This window comes from Convolutriloba macropyga, chromosome 1, assembly GCF_964194025.1.
Source record: "Convolutriloba macropyga chromosome 1, txConMacr16.3, whole genome shotgun sequence".
NCBI lineage: Eukaryota > Metazoa > Xenacoelomorpha > Acoela > Convolutidae > Convolutriloba > Convolutriloba macropyga.
The window spans coordinates 34,380,685-34,404,454 of NC_134468.1; the positions used below are offsets into that span (position 1 = coordinate 34,380,685).

Consider the following 23,770-nt stretch of genomic DNA (forward strand, 5'->3'; position numbering starts at 1 on the left):
CCCCTCCCAGCTCTGCTCGCCTACTACTACTGTGAGGTTTTTTAGACCTTGCCCTCTATCATTTCATCCCGCCAATTAGCATTCGACATTAAAGCATGTTTTGACGTAATTAAATGGATAAACTAATCCAAAGTTCGGTTCTGATAGTTTCGCATCAAATACCACGGGCCGCTGAGGCATGGCCATGGCCCGCGAGGCATGGTGAAATGATTATATTGCTAATTTAATAATCCTTATGTTATAGAAAGAATAGAATCGGGGTAAAATGATAAAGGGGTTAATAGATAGAGGGGTTAAATGATACAGGGGTGAATAAATCGGGGTTAAATGATAGGGGGTTAAATGAATAGGGGTGAAAAAGCGGGACACCCAAGCTTTGATATGAGGACCCGACAGTAAATCTAAACGACAGTAGATAGAAAGGGATAAATGTTACAAGAATTATGACAGTAGATAGAAAGTGACAGAGAGCTAGGGTACATAATCCAACAGACAACTGCATTTAAGACATTATTTACTCATATTTATATACGAGATTACCTAGTTTGACATGCCTTGCACGCCATGACCATACCTCAGCGGCCCGTGGGACTCTTTGATAATAACTCACGTCAACGCATTATTAAATCTCTTTCTATTTAGTGTCGGACTTTTTTGTTTTGATTTACTGTCTTTCAATATGTGGCCCTATTCCCACTTATTGTATTTCTCTCAGAAAATTACTAACGTAGCCCTCGTGCTCCTTGTACAGCTCTATGTGTCCATCTACAGTTAGGCGGATTCCGTCGTAGTTGAACCTGGTCTCTCGGGCCCTATGGCCAAAAACGTTATCCATTGTAAGACTAGGTGTGCCCAGTGTTGAAAATTCCACTGAAAAGACTCCATTTATGTCCTCCACCAAACCCTCTGTTCGTCTGCTTCCAACACCGTCCAAAACAGTTGCTCTAGAAAGGCTGTTGAACGCCATCTGGCCTGTCTGTTCAAAGCCCAAATCCCAAAACGGATCTTGGAAACTTGAGCGGAATTCCAGCTCAGTATGTATAAGGCCATTAGGTATATCATGGAATTGGAACTCGAATATAGAAGGGTCGGCAGTTGTCACGTTACTCTCTAAATGAATGTTGAGCTTCTATAAAATTGACACCGAAAAATGAATTGCGCATTCTTGAATGGATGTTTGCGATGAAAGGATGTGAAATAATTCCTGATCTAACATGTCTCTATTAGACAGTTTCTAACTCAAAAGAACCAAGTCAGTCTAAGGTCAATAATCAAAGGTATCAAGGATCTATTCAGTTTTGCCTACCCCCAACCCCCCCCCCCCAGCCCCCCTGTGTGTTTTTTCACAAATTATATGTTGTTATATAGCACGTTACTATGTAAAAAATAGCACGCGCGCCTGGGGGCGTAAAAGATATAAGCCCACTAAGATGAACTAAACAGAAGACATCCGGTATCAATAGCCATCCAGGCAGACTTGTCTAGTCAAGCCTATCTACTGTAACACATCATAGTTTGTAATTTAGTAAATCCGTTTGGTTTTTATTGGTTTTTGAATCCTTAGTAAATAATTTTTTCGCCTCCCTCCCATACCGCAACTGCAGCACCACCCCAGTTCAATTTAACCCAGTTCTAATCAACTCACTTCTATTTAACATATACGTTAGAGTAAAAAAAACTAGAAAACTATCTTGCTGTACGATTGGGCGAAATCAAGCGCTACTTTTAGCAATAAAAAAGAAGAAAAGAGTACTGAAATCAGTACAAGCATGCCGCCAGCTTTAGCTTTAAAGACATGGTTTCAATAATCCAAGCAGAGTCAAAATTGATACAGATGCTGCACTCGATTCGATGGCTGCAACTTTGTGACTGGACAAGAAATTAAAGTAAGGGAAAGCCTTCATTTGAAAGAGCAAGTCCCGTTCAGGATAAGGGTTTAAAATCGGTGAAAAAAATGCGCAGGTGACTGTTTTCTTTACTATTAGTTTTGAATAATAACCAATTTTGTCAGCCCTTTCCTTTTTGAGCAAAGATAACTGTTTTTGACACGTAATTTAAAAACCCTGCAGTGGTGGCCCCTCCCATTGGTAGGCAGCGAAAAGCTACCCGACCGCCGGTGTGTAGTCATCAGACCTTTGAGGGTTTGCAACAGGAGACTGATCAGATCAGATCCTTTGACTCCCGTGAGACGGGGCCCCCGGATTATCCGGATCTCTAGGTAGAGGAGAGTATTCGGGTTGAGAGCCTCTAGTCCCTCTCCTTCCGACCTCTCTGCCTTTACTGTAGGACCAGCCATGTTTCTCGTAATAATGATTCACCAGGCTCTTCATGACATTATACTGTCGAGCACATTTCGGGCATTGAAACACCTGACTGCTAGTGCCCACAGTTAAATCTGAGCTTGCTTGTGCGGCTGATTCTTGAGTACTTGCTACTTTCATATCACTTTCCACTACCACGCATTGCGGGTGTGCATTTCTCATGTGAGCTTTCCACCAGCCTACTCTCTTGTATGACTTATTGCAGCCACTCAAGGGGCAGCAAAGCGGTATTGTTGTTGGTATTACGATCACTTCTGGGTCTAATTCCGACTCCATTGTTGTTACATCATGATCGGTTCTCACATGCCTGTTCATTTCCTTTGTAGTTGCAAACATGCGAATACAACTTTTCATAGAACACTCTATTATCTGTGGTCTTTCGCCTACAGATTTTATGGTGGTATCAACCTTTTCTGAATATTTCATCGACTTCCGTTTCTTGATCCACTCTTCAATATTGAAAACTTTTAGCCTCTTTAAGTCGTTTTTGAGTGTTCTTAGCCAGTCTTTGGTGTATGTCTTTCGGCTTTTACAAATCGAAAGTAATTCAGGGACTTTTAGATTGTTGAGGCTCACCCAAAGATTGGCTCTTCTGACCGCCAACTCGGTCTCAATGTCCTTAAGAGGGACAGCTTTGCTCAATTCCTTTTCTGGCATCACACGTTTGTCATTTATTTTCTTGCCCCTTCTTTGTGCTTTATTTAGCACGGTACTCATTTTCTCTCTATCAGTTTTTCTCGTGATGCTGGTTTCAGGGCCGTATAACAGAATTGGCTTTAAAAAGATTTCTATTAGTCGACACTTTGTTTTCAATCTGAGTGTCCCACTGACTAATGCTGCCCTGAGCTTGACAATTGCCAATCTAGCCTTTTTACAGTTACTTGCGACTGCTTTACTGATATCAGAGTCAGTGGTTATTATACTGCTTTGGCCAGGAGCTTTGACCGTCTTCAGCGCTCGAAGTTGCCTTCGAACTTCAAAGAAAGTGAGAGGTGCCCTACTTTCACTGTTACCCTCCTGGGACAGCTCATATTGTTGTAGCTTGGCTTTAAAAAGCCCTGTATAGTGTTTGTGAAACTTTTCATTGTCAGGCATTTTACTTGACTTTCATTTCCTCTCGAACCAGGAGATTCGGTAGCACCTGAGCGTTTCTTTGAGGGACTTGAAAGCGTTTTTGATATCTTGCGTGTCTTGCAAATGCTCATAGGATTTCAGCCGGCTTTCAATGGCATGGTCTTTGCAGTCGGATGTGATTTTCTTAACTTTCCTGTTAAGTACATCCCTTTTGACTCTGACTTCTGGACATTTGCTTGCAAGATATCTTTTATGCACTGACTTTCGTTCTTGCAGAGTCTCAATTTCTGCTGAGGTCAAGTGACTTGCCCGGGAACTGCCATGGAAATCTGATCTTTCGTCGATTTGTTGCTCTTCAATTATCTGCCTCAACGTTTCCGTAATTTTGGCTGGATCAATTGTTGTTGCCTTCACTTTCGTGCGGAACTTTTCGAGCTCTTTTGGAGTTCGGAATATCTTGTCACACTTGCCTCTTATGTCTACACCGTTTTTTTCAATTCCTCTATATCTGGCTCGCGGTTTTTGCGGGAGTTTATCCCTGATAAGCAGGATCAACATTGCGTGATCGCTGTGTTGGCTATCGCGCCAGGAAAACTTCAAGTCCTGAACCATTATTCTCGAGTTCATTGGACTTAGACAATAGTCCATCAGTGATAGTTTTCCTGTCCTTGGATGCCGCCAGCTCATTTTCTTAGTTTCTTTTTTCTTGAAGAAACTGTTATTGACGCGAAGGCCTAACTCGGTGACAATTTCAGTCATAAGTTCACCATTCCTGCTACTCTCTTCTTCAGGAAGGAATCTTCCAACCTGCTTGGGTAGATGCTCATGAATCTCTTTTCCCAATGTTGCGTTAAGATCTCCAGGTATTAGTAGCTGCAACTCACTCGATGACTTTACTTTTGAGGGACGCAATTTGCAAGCATCTTTCAGCTCTTGCAAGTACTGCATGTACTTCTTTTCATCAGTTTTCTGTGGGGAAAAAGGAGTAGCAACAACCTGCAGTCTTGTATCTTTAGCTATCAGCCAAGCTACTGCGTTCTTTTCTGACACAGCTGCAGAGTCGATGATTTTGACTTTAGCAGGGTTATAAGCTAGACCAACTCCTGCTTGAGTCTTGCTTGCACTCATAGATACTCCTGAGTTTAAAAGCTCATAGCCGTTCATTTCGGCTTTCTCTTCGCCTCTCAGGTGTGTTTCAGCCAGTGCACAAGTGGAAATCTGCCGAGCAAAGAAAGTCTCAGCCAAGTCACTAGCTATCCTCTCAGAGCACAAGCTGCGGCAGTTCCAGAAGTTCATTTTCAAGGTGTCAGATAGTCGGTTCCCTTTGAGCATAGACAATGTCTTCGGGCCAGAGGAACTGGTTAAGGTTCCCCAGTCGGGGAACTCACTACATCCATACTCACTTTGTGTTAAACAGAAGAGAATAGATCAAGTCATGATAGAGCAATTGCAAATAAAAGAAGGGAATTTCCAACTGATAGGCCAATCCAATAGATGGAAAACTAATTTTAACAAGATTTAAAAAAATGCGAAATATAAGTACAGCATGCTCAAACAAGCAAAATGTATTGAATGTTCTAGGTTTCAATGCAACCCTGAGACAAATATGATGACGTTGATTTGTTTATTCATTCCGTCTTAAAATCAAGAGTGGGAGACAATTCAGAAGGAATGACAGGAGAGAAACGCCTGGAGCGTAGCGCACGTTTGAAAGCTGTAAATTCATTGATGTAAGTGACAAAAAAGAAGATGTGAGTTCCATAAAACAGCGCCTTGAAAAAATCTTCTGTATGCTGACACGACGAACATTTTCCTGCATGAGGGTTAACAGAGAATGTACTTCTTGCAAAAAATTCCAATAGGTAATCTGCACAGTAAAAATTGTGAAAAACACGAAATCTTTTACAGCACAACTTGCACTTTTTCGCTGATCGATGGTTAGTCAGTACAAAATCTTCAGAAGTCCTCTAGATGACGTAAAACTGCTGTGAACTCATATACAAAATCTGGCTGCAGCATTTTTAACTCTTTGCAGTTTACCAACAAGGTTCTTTTTTAAATTCAGGTATAATGAATTACAGTAGTCAGTTCTGGAGAGAATGAAACTCATAGAATTTTTTTCTATGTGCTCGATAGTAAAAAATTTTCTGAGTGTGTACAAATTTCTCAGCTCTAGATAACATAACTTGCATAACTTGTTGGCTTGAACCCTAAGAGTCATTTTATGATCAAAAAGAACTCCAAGGATCTTGCAAGAAATTGAAGGAAAAATTTCTTTATCGAAAGCATTAAACTAATTGGAGATGGAATCGTTGAGTTGTGTTTCAAAGACACTTAGTATGGTCCTGTTCCTATTCAAACTTAAGTGAAGCTTTCAGCATAGTTTTTCAATTTCTTTCAAAGTTGCAAAACTGTTCTCATCAAGGGTACGTTCAGAGAAGAGTTGAGAGTAATGTGCATGGAATTGGTAAGGAACACTGTCTTCATTAAGAGGATCCAATGGAGGAGGTACGTAAAGACTGAACAATATTGGACCAAGGACGGATCCCTGTGGCACTCACGTTCCACCTGAGATCTTACCGGAATTTTTCCTGTCGACTTTGACTTGCATTTTCCTATCTCCATGGCATGACTCAAAAAATCGTTTCACAGTGTCGGTAAGGCCAACTCTTTGCTCAAGAATCATTAACAACAACAAATGATCAATTGGTGATATCAAAAGCAGCCGAAAAAACTAAATAGATAGCTTACTAAAATTGATAAATAATACTCGATAGCGCTTCTCTGCAACCCTCGCTGTTGGAAAACATCAAGCACACTCTAAGAAAATTTTTTTGGGCTCAATTACAATGCCATCTAAATCGTTCGTGTCATTGGTGTCTCAATCATTTGCTCACAAGTTTTGATTTGTCTCAAAAACGTCAATTCTTGGTCCTAATTTTGATTTTTTCCTCGTCATTTTTTCACCAGTTATTTCAGATCAGTTTCAAAGCGCTGTCTTCTACTTCTGCTATCAATTCATTGTGGAAAAATTCCAACTCTCATTCGTTGTTAACAAATTTCAATTGCATTCTCTAGAACTATTTAGTAGGTTATTCATAGCAAACAGTCTAAAGTTTTTTTCAATTGATTGCTCTTTTCTAAGCTTACAAACCAACCTTTCTTCATATTTCTGCAACGATAGAAAAATTATCTCGAATCAATTGGGTAGCAATGTGAGAAACATACTTCATTGACACTAATAACTTTCTTTAACGCTGAGAAAAATTTTTATTTTGAAAACTTTCATCGATAGATTTTGATTGTGAGTGCGAGCTATCTGCAATCTTTCGTCTGTTTTCCTTGTTGGCTTGAACCCTAAGAGTCATTTTATGATCAAAAAGAACTCCAAGGATCTTGCAAGAAATTGAAGGAAAAATTTCTTTATCGAAAGCATTAAACTAATTGGAGATGGAATCGTTGAGTTGTGTTTCAAAGACACTTAGTATGGTCCTGTTCCTATTCAAACTTAAGTGAAGCTTTCAGCATAGTTTTTCAATTTCTTTCAAAGTTGCAAAACTGTTCTCATCAAGGGTACGTTCAGAGAAGAGTTGAGAGTAATGTGCATGGAATTGGTAAGGAACACTGTCTTCATTAAGAGGATCCAATGGAGGAGGTACGTAAAGACTGAACAATATTGGACCAAGGACGGATCCCTGTGGCACTCACGTTCCACCTGAGATCTTACCGGAATTTTTCCTGTCGACTTTGACTTGCATTTTCCTATCTCCATGGCATGACTCAAAAAATCGTTTCACAGTGTCGGTAAGGCCAACTCTTTGCTCAAGAATCATTAACAACAACAAATGATCAATTGGTGATATCAAAAGCAGCCGAAAAAACTAAATAGATAGCTTACTAAAATTGATAAATAATACTCGATAGCGCTTCTCTGCAACCCTCGCTGTTGGAAAACATCAAGCACACTCTAAGAAAATTTTTTTGGGCTCAATTACAATGCCATCTAAATCGTTCGTGTCATTGGTGTCTCAATCATTTGCTCACAAGTTTTGATTTGTCTCAAAAACGTCAATTCTTGGTCCTAATTTTGATTTTTTTCCTCGTCATTTTTTCACCAGTTATTTCAGATCAGTTTCAAAGCGCTGTCTTCTACTTCTGCTATCAATTCATTGTGGAAAAATTCCAACTCTCATTCGTTGTTAACAAATTTCAATTGCATTCTCTAGAACTATTTAGTAGGTTATTCATAGCAAACAGTCTAAAGTTTTTTTCAATTGATTGCTCTTTTCTAAGCTTACAAACCAACCTTTCTTCATATTTCTGCAACGATAGAAAAATTATCTCGAATCAATTGGGTAGCAATGTGAGAAACATACTTCATTGACACTAATAACTTTCTTTAACGCTGAGAAAAATTTTTATTTTGAAAACTTTCATCGATAGATTTTGATTGTGAGTGCGAGCTATCTGCAATCTTTCGTCTGTTTTCCTTGTTGGCTTGAACCCTAAGAGTCATTTTATGATCAAAAAGAACTCCAAGGATCTTGCAAGAAATTGAAGGAAAAATTTCTTTATCGAAAGCATTAAACTAATTGGAGATGGAATCGTTGAGTTGTGTTTCAAAGACACTTAGTATGGTCCTGTTCCTATTCAAACTTAAGTGAAGCTTTCAGCATAGTTTTTCAATTTCTTTCAAAGTTGCAAAACTGTTCTCATCAAGGGTACGTTCAGAGAAGAGTTGAGAGTAATGTGCATGGAATTGGTACGGAACACTGTCTTCATTAAGAGGATCCAATGGAGGAGGTACGTAAAGACTGAACAATATTGGACCAAGGACGGATCCCTGTGGCACTCACGTTCCACCTGAGATCTTACCGGAATTTTTCCTGTCGACTTTGACTTGCATTTTCCTATCTCCATGGCATGACTCAAAAAATCGTTTCACAGTGTCGGTAAGGCCAACTCTTTGCTCAAGAATCATTAACAACAATAAATGATCAATTGGTGATATCAAAAGCAGCCGAAAAAACTAAATAGATAGCTTACTAAAATTGACTAGCATCCAAATTTCAGTAAATCCCACGGGAAACATAGAGAAGGCCAGTTTCTGTGGAAAACACTTTGCGGTATGCCGACTGAGAGCTAGTCCATAAGTTGTTTGACGTAGGATGTTCATTCAACTGTGACAGGACTTTTTTTCAATAATTTTTGATAAAGAGCGCAAATTCGTGATGGGGCGGTAACTACCAATTATTTCCTTGTCCGAATACAGCTTTTATTAGACGCCGATTATTTTTATTTTCAGCAACTTCTGGAAAAACTCCCAATGCAAGAAAGCAGCTGAACAAATTGGTAAAAGAAACTGTAAGTTATAGCTAATAAACCGTTCAATTTTTTGTAGGAGTCGTAAGTCTTTTTCGCAGGTGTTCACAAAATTACACAATTACTTTTGAAAAATAAAATGGCTTTTATTTCAATTTCTACGACACTCCAAACAACCCAGATTCTTGCGAGAGATGGATAGAGAGAGAGAGAGAAAACGAGAGAGAGAATGAGTTGTGTAGAAATAATCAGGAGAATGCATTTGAATAGATAAATAATACTCGATAGCGCTTCTCTGCAACCCTCGCTGTTGGAAAACATCAAGCACACTCTAAGAAAATTTTTTTGGGCTCAATTACAATGCCATCTAAATCGTTCGTGTCATTGGTGTCTCAATCATTTGCTCACAAGTTTTGATTTGTCTCAAAAACGTCAATTCTTGGTCCTAATTTTGATTTTTTCCTCGTCATTTTTTCACCAGTTATTTCAGATCAGTTTCAAAGCGCTGTCTTCTACTTCTGCTATCAATTCATTGTGGAAAAATTCCAACTCTCATTCGTTGTTAACAAATTTCAATTGCATTCTCTAGAACTATTTAGTAGGTTATTCATAGCAAACAGTCTAAAGTTTTTTTCAATTGATTGCTCTTTTCTAAGCTTACAAACCAACCTTTCTTCATATTTCTGCAACGATAGAAAAATTATCTCGAATCAATTGGGTAGCAATGTGAGAAACATACTTCATTGACACTAATAACTTTCTTTAACGCTGAGAAAAATTTTTATTTTGAAAACTTTCATCGATAGATTTTGATTGTGAGTGCGAGCTATCTGCAATCTTTCGTCTGTTTTCCTCAATTTTAAAGTGCAACGGATATAAGTTTTAAAATACATTTCAAAATTGAGTGTTCGGAAGGCAAAAAATAACAATTAGAGCACAAATTGAACTTTATTCGCTGATCAATGGCTAGCCAGTGCAATTTCCTCAAAAGTCCGCTGGATGGCGTAAAGCTGCGGTGTACTCCTAAATCAAATCCGGCTGCAGCGTTTCTAACTCTTTGCAGTTTACCAACAAGGTTCTTTTTTATTTCAGATATAATGAATTGCAGTTGTCAGTTCAGAAGAGAATGAAACTCAAAGAAATGTTTTCTCTTGCTCGATACAAAAAAATTTTCTGAAGTTGTACAATTTTCCCAGTTCTAGATAACATAACTTGCGTAACTTGTTGACTCGCTTCATAAGAGTCATTTTATGATCAAAACGAACTCTAAAGTACTTGCAACAAATTGTAGGAAAAAATTCTTCATCGAAAGCATTAAACGAACTGGAGACGGAACCGTTGAGTTGTGTTTCAAGGACACTTAGTATGGCCTTGTTCTTATTCAAATCAAAGTGAAGCCCTGAGCAGAGTTCTTCAATCGTTTTCAAAAACGCAAAACTACTCTCATCAAGAGTACGTTCAGAGAGGAGCTGTGAGTAATCTGCATGGAAGGGGTAGGGGTAATTTTTGGTCCTGTTTTTGATTTTTTTCTCGACATTCCAACTCACATTCTTCGTTAAGAAATTTCATTTGCATTCTCTAGAGCTATTTAGTGCGCTAATCATAGCAGATAGGCCAAAGTTGTTTTCAAACGATTGCTCTTTTCTAAGCATAAAAACCAATCTTTCTTTATATTTTTGCAAAGATAGAAAAATATATCTCGAATCAATTGGGTAGCAATGTGAGTAACATACTTCATTGACACTAATAACGTTCTTCAACGCTGAAAATTTTCATCGACAGATCTTTATTTTTTATGTGTGCAAGCTAACTGCAAGCTTCTGTCTCTTTTCCTCAATTTTCAAGTGCATCTGATTTAAGTTTTACAAAAGAATTCAAAATTGAGTGTTCAGAAGGTTAAAAGTAACAATTTACAGCACAACTTGAACTTTATTCGCTGATCGATGGCTAGTCAGTGCAATTTCTTCCAAAGTCCGCTGGATGACGTAAAGCTGCGGTGTACTCCGAAACCAAATCCGGCTGCAGCGTTTTAAACTCTTTGCAGTTTACCAACAAGGTTCTTTTTTAAATTCAGATGTAATGAATTACAGTAGTCAGTTCTGGAGTGACTGAAACTCATAGAAATTTTTTCTCCTGCTCGATACTAAAAAAGTTTCTGAAGGCGTACAATTTTCTCAGTTCTAGATAACATAACTTGCGTAACTTGTTGACTTGCTTCTTAACAGTCATTTTATGATCAGAATGAACTCTAAGGTTCCTGCAACAAATTGTAGGAAAAAATTCTTCATCGAATTCATTAAACGAAATGGAGACGGAACCGTTGAGTTGTGTTTCAAGGACACTCAGCATGTTCTGGTTCTTATTCGAACCTAAGTGAAGCTTTTCGCATAGTTCTTCAATCTTTTTCAAAGTTGCAAAACTGTTCTCATCAATGGTACGTTCAGGGAAGAGCTGTGAGTAATCTGCATTTTTGGTCCTGTTTTTGATTTTTTTTCTCGTCATGTTTTTGCCAGTTATTTCAGATCAGTCTCATCAGTGCTGTCCTCTACTTCATCTGCTATCGAATCTTTGTCGAAACTTTCCAACTCACATTCTTCGTTAAAAAATTTCATTTGCATTCTCTAGAACTGTTTAGTACGTTAATCATAGCAAAGAGGCCAAAGTTGTTTTCAAACGATTGCTCTTTTCTAAGCATAAAAACCAATCTTTCTTTATATTTTTGCAGCAATAGAAAAATATATCTCGAATCAATTGGGTAGCAATGTGAGTAACATACTTCATTGACACTAATAACTTTCTTTAATGCGGAAAACTTTCAACGATAGATGTTTATGTTTTATGAGTGCAAGCTAATTGCAATGTTCAGTCTCTCTTCCTCAATCTTGAAGTTCATCTGATTTAAGTTTTACGAAAGACTTCGGAATTGAGTGTTCGGAAGGCAAAAAATAACAAATTACAGCACAACTTGAACTTTATTGGCTGATCGATGGCTAGTCAGTGCAATTTCTTCCAAAGTCCATCGGATGATGTAAAGCTGCGGTGTACTCTGAAACCAAATCAGGCTGCAGCGTTTTAAACTCTTTGCAGTTTACCAACAAGGTTCTTTTTTTAATTCAGATGTAATGAATTACAGTAGTCAGTTCTGGAGTGACTGAAACTCATAGAAATTTTTTTTCTCCTGCTCGATACTAAAAAAGTTTCTGAAGGCGTACAATTTTCTCTGTTCTAGATAACATGACTTGCGTAATTTGTTGACTTGCTTCTTAAGAGTCCTTTTATGATCAAAATGAACTCTAAGGTTCCTGCAACAAATTGTAGGAAAAAATTCTTTATCAAAAGCATGAAACGAATTGGAGACGGAACCGTTGAGTTGTGTTTCACTGACACCCAGTATGGTCCTGTTCTTATTCAAACCTAAGTGAAGCCTTGAGCATAGGTTTTCAACCTTCTTCAAAATCGCAAAACTGGTCTCATGAAGGGTACGTTCAGAGAAGAGCTGAGAGTAATCTGCATGGAAGAGGTAGGGGATAATTTTTGGTCCTGTTTTTGATTTTTTTCTCGTCATGTTTTTGCCAGTTACTTCAGATCAGTCTCATCAGTGCTGTCCTCTACTTCATCTGCTATCGAATCTTTTTCGAAACATTCCAACTCACATTCTTCGTTAAGAAATTTCATTTGCATTCTTTAGAACTGTTTAGTACGTTAATCATAGCAAAGAGGCCAAAGTTGTTCTCAAACGATTGCCCTTTTCTAAGCTTACAAACCAATCTTTCTTTTTTTGCAAAAATAGAAGAAAAACATCTTGAATCAATTGGGTAGCAATTTGGGAAACATCCTTCATTTAAACTAATCACTTTCCTTAAGGCTGAGAAAAATTTCTTTTTGAAAACTCTCATCGATAGATCCTCATTGTGAGTGCGAGCTAACTGCAATCATTCGTCTCTTTTCCCCAATTTTAAATTGCATCTGATCTAATTTTAAAATAGACTTCGAAATTGAATGTTCGGAAGGCAAAAAATAACAATTTACAGCACAACTTGAACTTATTTTGCTGATCGATGGCTAGTCAGTGGAATTTGTTACAAAAGCTGCTGAACGACGCTAAGGTGCGGTGTACTCTGAAACCAAATGCGGCTGCAGCGTTTTTAACTCTTTGCAGTTTACCAACAAAATTCTTTTTTAGTTTCAGATATAGTGAATTACAGTAGTCAGTTCTGGAGAAGATTAAACTCATAGAAATGTTTTCTCCTGCTCGATACTAAAAATTTTTCTGAAGGCGTACAGTTTTCACAGTTCTAGATAACATACCTTGCAAAACTTGTTTACTTTCTTCTTAAGAACATTTTATGATCAAAATGAACTCCAAGGATCTTGCAACAAATTGTAGGAAAAAATTCTTCATCAAAAGCATGAAACGAATTGGAAACGGAACCGTTGAGTTGTGTTTCAAGGACACTCAGCATGTTCTGGTTCTTATTCGAACCTAAGTGAAGCTTTTCGCATAGTTCTTCAATCTTTTTCAAAGTTGCAAAACTGTTCTCATCAATGGTACGTTCAGGGAAGAGCTGTGAGTAATCTGCATTTTTGGTCCTGTTTTTGATTTTTTTCTCGTCATGTTTTCGCAAGTTGTTTCAGATCAGTCTCATCAGTGCTGTCCTCTACTTCATCTGCTATCGAATCTTTGTCGAAACATTCCAACTCACGTTCTTCGTTGAGAAATTTCATATTGCATTCTCTAGAACTGTTTAGTACGTTAATCATAGCAAAGAGGCCAAAGTTGTTCTCAAACGATTGCTCTTTTCTAAGCTTACAAACCAATCTTTCTTTATATTTTTGTAAAGATAGAAAAAATATGTCGAATCAATTGGGTAGCAATGTGGGAAACATCCTTTATTGAAACTAATGACTTTCCTTAAGGCTGAAAAAAATTTTATTTTTGAAAACTTTCATCGATAGATCGTCATTGTGAGTGCGAGCTGACTACAATAATTCGTCTCTTTTCCCCAATTTTAAATTGCATCTGATGTAGTTTTAAAATAGACTTCGAAATTGAGTGTTGGGAAGGCAAAAAATAACACGTTTTTTAAGAATTTTATGATGTTATCGTTCACGTTGTCACTGTTTGCGTAAAATACGGTCGAAAAAAACATTTCAATTAGGTCAGCGACAGCTAATTAAAGTTTGACCTCTTTATAGGGTCATCTGTTGATGCTTTGTGGTTTGAAAATTTTACAATACCTTTTGCCCTTATAAAACAATGTCATTTAGTTTTTTAGATTTTCACCCTACTGCCTGCTACTTCAACAAGCGTTTTTAAAATAATCTTTAGACAACAAAAAATGATACACATTTCTTTTTCTCGAGCGGTTTTGTTTTAATTTTGGCTCCTTGATTTATATAGAATTCGAAAAGAAAAGTCAAATTTTGTGAAAAAAAATCAAAACGAAATATTATTTCGTCTTCTCATTTCTAGCTAAAATATCAGCTTCGAGACTATAATTGAAATTGACAGAGAACAGCCTCACTCCTGAAACCGTGAAATACTGCAGCATAACGATTTGTCCTTTGTTGGACCTCGATTTCGACTGAAAAAAAGCAATTAAATTTAAGAAAATATAATTTTAAATCTAAAACCTCATTTTCATAGGGAATTGAGACAATTATTCTGCGGAACATTGTACTATTTTAAGTTTTATTATAACAACTGGAGTCTTTGGCGCAAATCTAGCGTATTCCTAAGTTGAACTTAAGAGTTTAAAGAATAATTATTGCTTTATTTTGAAGTGTTTTCGACACCAATGAAAAACAACAATAAAAATTTCCTTTGCTTGATATTATCGGATTTGTTTCAATTTAATTATGAGAAAAGCGTTCATAAACAATAGTTATTGTTTAGTGAATCCCTGAAAGAAATTTGATTGTAATTTTTCTGTCCTCTAGCACGGATTTGGTATATATTTGTTTAAAGGGAGTAATTAATAGATGCACGAAATTTATGGTTGCGCCAGTTTTAAGAAAGAAATTTTCGTTAAAAAACACATCAAAAACAAAAAAGAAAAATTTATTGACTTCTATAGTTTAATGTTGTTTAATTTAACCTAATTTAATTTTGATGTTAAATTATTTCCTTCCAACAGTAATTTTTGCCAAATTATGTTTACTTATGGTATTTCTTATTGATCATGAAAAATCAAAGGAATTTAAAACTAAATTAATTTGTTGTACATCAAAAATTGTGATTAAATGCTCTAGTTGTTATGCTCGTTTTTGAATGCGAACAAAAATGCAACTCAAAAAACGAAACTCAAATTTATGATAACTTTTTGTTTTTTAGGTAGTTGATGTTGGTAATTTTCGTTAATTTAGGAGAAACGGTATAATTCAAAAAAATCAAATATTCATTCAGGCAGTTAACCAGAACTATGCCTAAAACTACTTCATATACACGGACACAATCCTCATTTTCCGTTGTAAGCAAGTTAAAATAAATGCAAAATAATTTTCTTTGGGATAAAAAAATCTAATCTTCAAAAAGGTTTTCAAAACAGAAAAAAATGCAAAAAAAGACTCTCACAAATTTCGTTTGCATTTTTCTTTACCCAAAAGCTGATGTATGCTGACAGCCACCCTCGGTTTTTCCTTTTAATCTTTTCATAATTAGGTAAATCCAAAAACCAATTCTACTTCTAATTGTTTCCATCGAGAACATTCCATTATCAATTTCATGCTGGTAGAAGCACATAAACCTATAGGAAGCGTGGAAAGGTTTTTGCTTGGACAGTTGCAATAGAATGATAAAAAGTTTCAAAACTAAAAAACACGAACATTTAAATTAAAATTTGTTTGTTTTTTAACAAAGTTTCTTCTTTAAGATTTCCGTTTTTTTCATGCTTCTGAATATGATGGCAACGAAACACTTTTAAGAATTATCTATGACCAGACTTTTCTCAATTTTTCCTCTCAACCATAGTTTAGAGGTATATCTTGTTTCATCTTTTATTTGGTTTTCTTATATTGAAACCGATATTTTCAATTTCTTTGCTCGATGACTATTGTTAATTTTATGATTCAGTTGTTTTCGAAAAGGATGAAACTAGAGTAGATAATACAAAATAAATTACGCTAAACGCTGAAAAACTGTTTAAGTATGTAGACCAAATTATATTATGTTTGGCGAATTTGTAAAGAATCAAATAAAAAAAAGAAAGAATAAAATAAAAGAATGAATACTATTACTCTGCAAAAACGGATTAGCCATTGACTAGCTAATGAAATAAACAAGAATTTTTTATCCGTCAATAGTAGGTAAAATTTTATGAGCAAAATGAGCTCCATTCCCTCACAAAATATTTGTATTTTTTGATCAGTTCTGAGTACCACAAACTTTTTATTTTTAGGATGTTGATGTTGGTAATTATCAATATTTTAGGAAAAAATGGTATGATTCGAAATAAATTCCAAATTACTCTGTGCATATAAGTGAAGGCGTGCCTAAAAATGCTTCACATACATCAAACCGATCCTTATCTTCCGTTGTAATCTTGTAATCAGAAATTGACTTAAAAGACACTATTTTTTTGGATTATAGACAAAATTTTATTTCAATGATTTTTTTCGCAGTTTTTGCGAAACAAAATCTGAAAGTTAGCCACAGTGGAATTTTCTGTTCTGATCTGTTTAATAATTAAATAGGTTCGTTAAAAAATTTCACGTTTAATTGTTTGCATCAAGAAATCTTCATAATCAATTTCATATGTATATAAGAATTTAAGCGTATACGAAGCATGAAATAGTCGCAATTGTGGAAAAATTTTGCAAATTTCGCTCATTTTATGTCAAAATTTAAAATTTCGAAAAAGATTTTTTAAACAATTGATTCAGTTTTTCAAGAGCCTTCTAATGGTATCACATTCTTATCTCTCAACAAAGTCTTTTAGTCGGCCATAAGTGAATACAAAAAATTAAGAGTAACAAAAAGTTCCAATCCCCATTTCATTGAAGTTTAGAACGATGCTTCTATTGAAGGAAGTGAAACAAAAATTCTACTGTACATTGTACTGTTTTAATTTTTTTCATATAATTTGCATTTTGGTGCCCACCTGGGCTGTTCTTATGTTGACCTTGCAATATTAAACCCCAATTATTGGTTCACTCTGAGATGTTTTTGATACTAGTTAAAAAGATAAGTTATTTAAAAAATTTGTAAGCTTAATTTCTTCAGAGATAATTCATTGTTTAAGAAAAGACGCGTATTACAATTGTTCTTTTGTGTCTCAGTGGAACATCTTTGATTGTATTTCTTCTGTCTTCTCGCAGAGATTCGGCCCACATATATTGAATTAAATTTGCATATAAAAACTCTCAACATCAATTAATGGATGCAACTAATTTACGGTTGCGCGAGTAATAAAGAGAAAATTTGAAAACAGAGAACACGAAGATTTAAAAATTAGCTTTTTTTTCACTAAAAACTTTGGTTAAATGCTCTCTTTTATCTTCGCTAAGACTATCCCCCTTTTTTCGTTTCCTTCAAGTTTTGCACTTCAATACCTTTTCACTTTCAAAGTTCTTATCCAGATTCTTAAAAGTTTACAAATAAATTTTTAAAGGATTTTGTGACGAGATCGTGGTCTGAATTGTTAAAACTGACAGCAGGAAGTTCTGAAAGGAAAAATATTTACCCAATTTTTCTGTGTATGGGTTTCCTGAACCATCCACTAAGTAGCCATAAAACAGCTGTCGCCTATCTGTCATATTGAAATGCACATAACAGCTGTATTTGGTCACAGAGATACTCGCAAAATAACTAGTGAGACAGCCCTCGAACCGGGGCATCACTGGACTCCACACAAACGGAATTGGGTTGTTTCCAGTTGACGTCTCTATTCCCGCCTCGCTAGTGACTGTTAGAATAATGTATGCTCCCGTTACGTAAGCCGTTGTGATAGGAACAGGTTCAGCAATTATGGTGCATTCTCTCCCACTGAAAGTGTTACTATCATCTGCGGTACACAGTTCATTGTCATAGCCCGCTTAAAGCAAACCCTTTATTCATACGGATTCTAGTAATTAGGGACCATATATAGAAGGAGATATATCACCAAATATACAACAATATATAGAACCATATATAGGATCATATCATAAAACATATCTAGGATCATAAAAAGAATATATCCCTTAAATGTTGATTTTAATAATTAGTTCAGCTGCAGCCCAATAATTCAAGAAGTTTGAATCTAGATCTCAGAGAGAAACAGGCATGGATCTTCTCTCAATTGCTCTAAGTTAACATTTCTTGGCCAAATTTCAGTTATCCTGTCTAGTACCAACATAATATAGCAATAACACTATGTATGTACTATAAAAGTCATTGTAGTATAAAGTTAGAAAATGCTCTCGGCTGCTGGTATTGCGCAATACCGGAAACATGCTTGGATGAATTTAGTGAAAAGGTTCACTTATTGCACGTATAAGAGATGTGAAGTGTGGTTGCAGATTTTCAACTGTGTCAAGTTGAAGAAACGATGGCAGTTTTATGACATGAAATTAGGACACAAATTTCATGAAGGTTTGTATGAGCTCAAATTGTAAGAGTTGCAACCTGAATTCAATGACTGCAGTTCAACCTAACAAAATCTGTGTAGTCAGAAATGTTGTAAGCCAAAAATTACGATGCAAAATTCTATAGCTTTTTGTTCAGACCCTACTATGTGGGAGGCAGATATGCTCAACTGGTTTTTTTCTTATTGAGTAATTTGGCCAATCGTTGATGTAGAAAGATATGAGGGACATCATTATACAGCCAAAAGCCGATCGAGCGTAGAATTGTAAATTAAAAAGATTTTTTTTGAAAATTTGTCCTTTTCGAGGAATTATCCAAGTTTAAACTTTTGGCATTTTATGTAATTTTGCTCAGTTTTAGCGTAGGTTTAGATCAATTTCAGATATTTTTGACCAAATATGTTAATATTAAACACCAATTTCTGTTATTGATAACTGCGCAAACCAAGAAGCGAAACTGTCGTCAGGTTTTTACAATTGATGGTAAATGGATTATAAAGAGCACCATTTTTTATGATGTCCACATATTTTTTACTTGGAAAGCTAAATGAAAAATCAAACTAAAGCAGTGATTTTGGTTATGATAGAAACGCAAAAAAAACATGAGAAGTTTTAAAGTATAAAATTCTTTCGCAATGCTTTCAGAGTGGAAGGAGAACAATTTGTTTGACAATTTTTTTTTCAAATTTAAGCGAAATTTCTTTTTTCCGCATTGGGCAATTTAGATGTTGTTATGGCTGTTTTTAATGATTCTAAGCACTGCTTTTAAAGCTAATATCTGATATCCAAATTTGCGAAAATGTCATTGTTTCAAAGCCGATGAATGAACAGATTATTAATTTTTTGGTTTTTTATCCACATATTTTTATACCAAATTTTTAGTTTTCCTTTTTATTTTTTCCCGTATTTGATGATTTTTTTATAAATAACAAAGGTTTTTGATTTTTTTTCAAACTGTCTAATTCAAAAACAATTTGCCACCCATTCAAAACCTCAAAAACGAACCTAGGAAAATTTTTCTGAAGAGCTTGTATTTGTGTTTATGGTTTTGTTGGCTGGAACTGTGCGGTTAAAATATTGATTTGAATTGAAATGATTTGACTTTTGCCTGCATTTTTCGTTTCTTTTTGTTTCCTCTCATTAGTTGTCATTGAAAATAAGTAATTTTGGTTTTCCAAAGAGGTATATTGGAGGTTTCTGGTCAATGACAAATAGTTCTTGTGGCTTCATAACTAAATATTTTGCCTATTTTTAATGTCTCTCGTTTCGATAATGTTTTGAATTCCAAAATGAGAAAAAAAATAGCTTGATAAATAGCTCACAATGAAATTTTATTTAAAAAAATTGAGTGAAGGTCAAAACATTGTGTATTTTTTACTTTTCCTTGGAATTAATAACCTTGAAAATATTAACCTTGAAACACTTTTCTTGTTTTTGTTGTTCTGTCTCATTTTCTCAATAAAAACAGGTTTCCTGTTTTCTAAAGCATTCGTAGTAACCTAATGTTTCAAGGTTAACAGCAGATGTTTAACAGCAGAAATTGCTATTAAAAGCCCATTTTTTCCTGAACAATTTAAGTGATTTTTAAATCATGTCTTATGTGTTTCTATTTTATTGTCTAGTTTTTTTCACTTTGTCGATAACTGTAATGAAAAAAAAACAAAAACGATTATCTAAGTTTATGGTTAATCTAAGCTTTGAAATGGTTACTGGTTTTATGGGTTGGCCAATCGGTTGAAAAAAAATGTGAGCGCACATCAAATCTAATTTGAGAATGACAAATCTAAATAAATTGAATAGGAATTAACCAATCTGAGGTAATCATAAAGCTTTGTTTCCTGCCAAAACTTGGGCAAGACTGAACTGAACATTGAAATTACATTTGTTTCGTATGAAATCGGTGCGTTTCTGCTCACGAAATTCTGTTAATGTTGATTTCTCTTTATATCTAACAGTCAAATGTGTTACTTGGTTCAATTTTTGTTCAGGTTCAGTCTAGTGAACGAAAAATTTCATTTGAGCTTCACTGGTATATCCGTCTGAGAACACATCAAGTTTTAAATTACATAATATGAGCTAGCTTCCATTTTTTTACTTTTTACCTACCCAGGGTCGAGATTTTTTGGTTGAATTTTTGTAAGAAATGCAGTGAATTGTTTTAAGAAATGCGGCGTTTGCGTTGAATGCGTTGGAAAAAATATTTCACCGCATTTCTTACAAAAACTTACCGCAAAATCCACTGCATATCTTACAAAAATTCAACGCATTAGTTTTCCAACTTTTATTGAATCCAATTTAAATTCACAAGAAATAGCGTAGATGTACGTCACAGTTGGCGCAGTGGATTCAGAGGTTGAAGAAAAGTGGATCTGCGAGGTTCAAAACCGTGTACGCATATTTCGTATTTGTTAAAACACTGAGAACGCGGTGAAAAAAATCAAAGCGGTTCACTGCAAATTGATGTAAGAAATACGCGGTGTTTTCTCACCGAATTTCTTACAAAAATTCATCGCCAAAACTCGACCCGGTTATCTCTGCTTGATTTGGTCGATATTTCAGCCAAAAATGTGGATGAGAGGGGCAGGAGCAATATGTGCAAACATACATTACCTAGCCCCCTTGTCTCTTCAAAAACCAGAGAACTATTCTAGGTGCCATAGTCGTTCATATTCTGTCGAGCCATAATTTGTTTTTTTTTAGTTTCAAGATCCCATTAGCGATGATTGTAAACAATGTATGATAAGATCTCTGCCTTACTTTTCTCCCATTTGAGACTGAGAGGCATGAAGAGTATTTCGAACTTGGATACATCTCCCTTGAATGGAACTGTTGTTCTCAGAGTACCTTCCCTCGACACCTCATCAAGTTCAAAGTCCAATCGCACGCTGTCAAAGTCCGGACATGATTCCAAATAGGCCAATTCTTGGTGCTCAACTCCGATTGTATCACCGTAAAAGGGAGTTATTCCCACAGATAGAATTCGCCCACAGTAAATGTTGTCCAGGACAACTTCTTGGTCCTTGGTGAAATTTCGGATACCAGGTTCTGAATGCGGATCTGGTTCATTTTTCATTTTCTCCGTTTGAATATATAGAGTAATTTAAATATAATAGCTATTAGCGATTTTAATGGCCTATGCAAACCATTATTAAAGCAAAACAAGCCATAATTTGTATTCGCTTGTAAACACATCTTTGAAAAACATATTTTTCCCGGTATAAAAATGAAAGAGATCCCTGGATCCGGGTCGATTTTGAAAAAGACACCATCGTATGCATCTGAATTGGTTTCATATTGGACTTGCAAGTAAATACCAGTTTGATTGAATGAAGCAGACTCAATATTTGCAGTTCCAATCGTGAACTTAGCGATGTCACTGCTGAAATTGGACATAATCTGTGCTTCTACGACCATGCCACGATAGTTGGGAGCGAATGTTTTGCTGATGTATTTTTGAAAGGGCAATACTTCTGACAAGATTGCATTTTGAGACTGGTTGTAAACTGTGTATGTAAATGTATACCCTTTTCCCTCGTTTAGGAACAAAAAAGTAACCGATCCAGTGTTTCCAGTCACTTGTTCTATCAGTTTTGGCTGCTCTGATTTTGTTGCCACCAACCGTTCTACACGATTTGAATGAAGACCGGCCTGAACTAATAGAGATAATATGTACTTTTCACCTGCCGTTAAATCGGCGAAACAAAATTTGGTCTCCTGCTGCGAGAATCGACGAATGGAGTTTGAAAAACTTGTTTGCAAGATGACAGTTATGTTATCAAAGTTTCCCTGAATTTCGACGGTGGCATTAATCCACGTTACGAAACTACGGATTGCTGCAAATCGAATTTCTCCAAGCGCTGTTGTGGTGTAGAGTTGTTTTGTGTCACCCAAAGCAGAATCTCTGTACGGTTCCATTAGAACTTGATAAGTTGTTCCTGGTTGTAATGTTTCGATTTTATGGTACAAAATAGCATTCTCAACTGTTTCTATGGAAACTGGACTTGCGTGATTAGAGTCCAAAGATATGTTGACGGCGGACCCAGGCATGTCAACAGCCCATTGTAGCAAAATGGAGGTCGTGGTGACGTTTACAACTTGGGCAATTTGCAAGCGAGGTTCATTATTACCTGTAGCAAAAAAATGGTGAAAATGGACGGCCAGACATTAGGTTTAGTGCTCACGATAAGAAAAAACTCAAATTTTTAGCGGGTGGGGGCTTTACTGACTAAAATTTTACAATCAAGCTTCCTACTTAAAATCCATGAAAAGATTTTGCAAAGAGAAAATAATTATCATGAGAATTTTTGGTCAAACATATACTCTTTTAATGTGTCGCCAAATAAAATTTGAAAAGTTGAACTAAAGTTGATTTATAGGTCGAGCACGGTTTTTTCTTTGTTGAGTAAAAGTCTCATATAATTGATTTTTAAATTTTGAAACATTTTTTTCTCCAGTATATTGTTCCATCTGTAATTACTGAAGCAGCAGCGAAACAGCTAAACAGCATTGTATGCATGACTTTTGGTCAAAATTGAATTGAATTGAATTGAATTTCGTTGGATTATTAACAGGTACAAGTTGATGTACTTATTTCAAAATAAACATTACTCCAACAAAGACAAACAATTAGAAAATCATTTATCTTCGGGTGGTTGCCCAATTAAAAACCTAACGTAAAAACCTTCAACATTGGCCGTTTCTCAATAGAAAAAAGGTCACAAACTTCTGCGATATCAAACTCATAAGTCTCATTGAAACCTTTGCAAAAATGTTAGAACGCTGGCTCTGTTAAATTTTTCAAGTATGCTGGCTGAAATTTTATAGATTGTAGGATATTAAAGGCTTCCAATAACTTATTCCTAAGAGAAAGTTGTTGAATTTTTTTCCGAGTTTCTGATGGTTTTAAGAGCCCTTGAGATACTCTTCTATTGCATAGTGTACTTGAAAATTGAGCGTTTAAACAAACAACATTATCAAAGCTACAGTCTCTTATTCTTTAAAATAACTTGCAGAAAATCGTTGAAACGTGTAGCTCAAACACTGAAAAGATCATGTTTTCAAGGAAAATTTCTGATACAAAGTTGAAATTCGTTATGGAAAATATTGCTCTCACTATTCGTTTTTGCATATTTTAATTATCCTGTAGATTTGACCTATAAAAACAGCTATCGGTTAAGACGCCGAAATTGATAAATGATTTTGCATGTGCTTCGTAAAAACTGAGAGAAGATGCTTGCGTGATAAAAAATTATGTAAATTATAAATCGTTCTACAGAAATGCGTCAACGTTCTTCTGACAAGGTTTGTATGGTGTCGAAAATTTAGATTTTTATCAAGATTTATGCCGAGATATTTAATCATTCTTTTGAAAAGACTTAAGATAATTTGGTGAATCATTGCTGAACGCATTCTTGGTTAGCTTATTTAAGAACAGACATTGGAACATTTTTTTAACATTTCTCTCCAAGACTACGCCATACATTTTACCG

The 23,770-nt window shown here is 35.6% G+C and overlaps 2 protein-coding genes across 2 annotated transcripts in view; both read right to left on the reverse strand.

Moving 5' to 3' along the window:
- The window catches only part of LOC142339303 (uncharacterized), a 56,566-nt gene extending 35,171 nt beyond the window's left edge, over positions 1-21,395 (reverse strand). The window contains exons 1-3 of the mRNA XM_075389287.1: positions 21,039-21,395; positions 17,399-17,749; positions 728-1,110 (exon numbers count right to left, since the gene is read on the reverse strand). Coding sequence (XP_075245402.1) covers positions 728-1,110; positions 17,399-17,749; positions 21,039-21,354 — 1,050 coding nt within the window. The 5' untranslated portion in view covers positions 21,355-21,395. The remainder of the gene's footprint in view (positions 1-727; positions 1,111-17,398; positions 17,750-21,038) is intronic.
- Positions 21,396-21,406: 11 nt separating this feature from the next.
- The window catches only part of LOC142339371 (uncharacterized), a 43,834-nt gene continuing 41,470 nt past the window's right edge, over positions 21,407-23,770 (reverse strand). The window contains exons 8-9 of the mRNA XM_075389414.1: positions 21,485-22,408; positions 21,407-21,414 (exon numbers count right to left, since the gene is read on the reverse strand). Coding sequence (XP_075245529.1) covers positions 21,407-21,414; positions 21,485-22,408 — 932 coding nt within the window. The remainder of the gene's footprint in view (positions 21,415-21,484; positions 22,409-23,770) is intronic.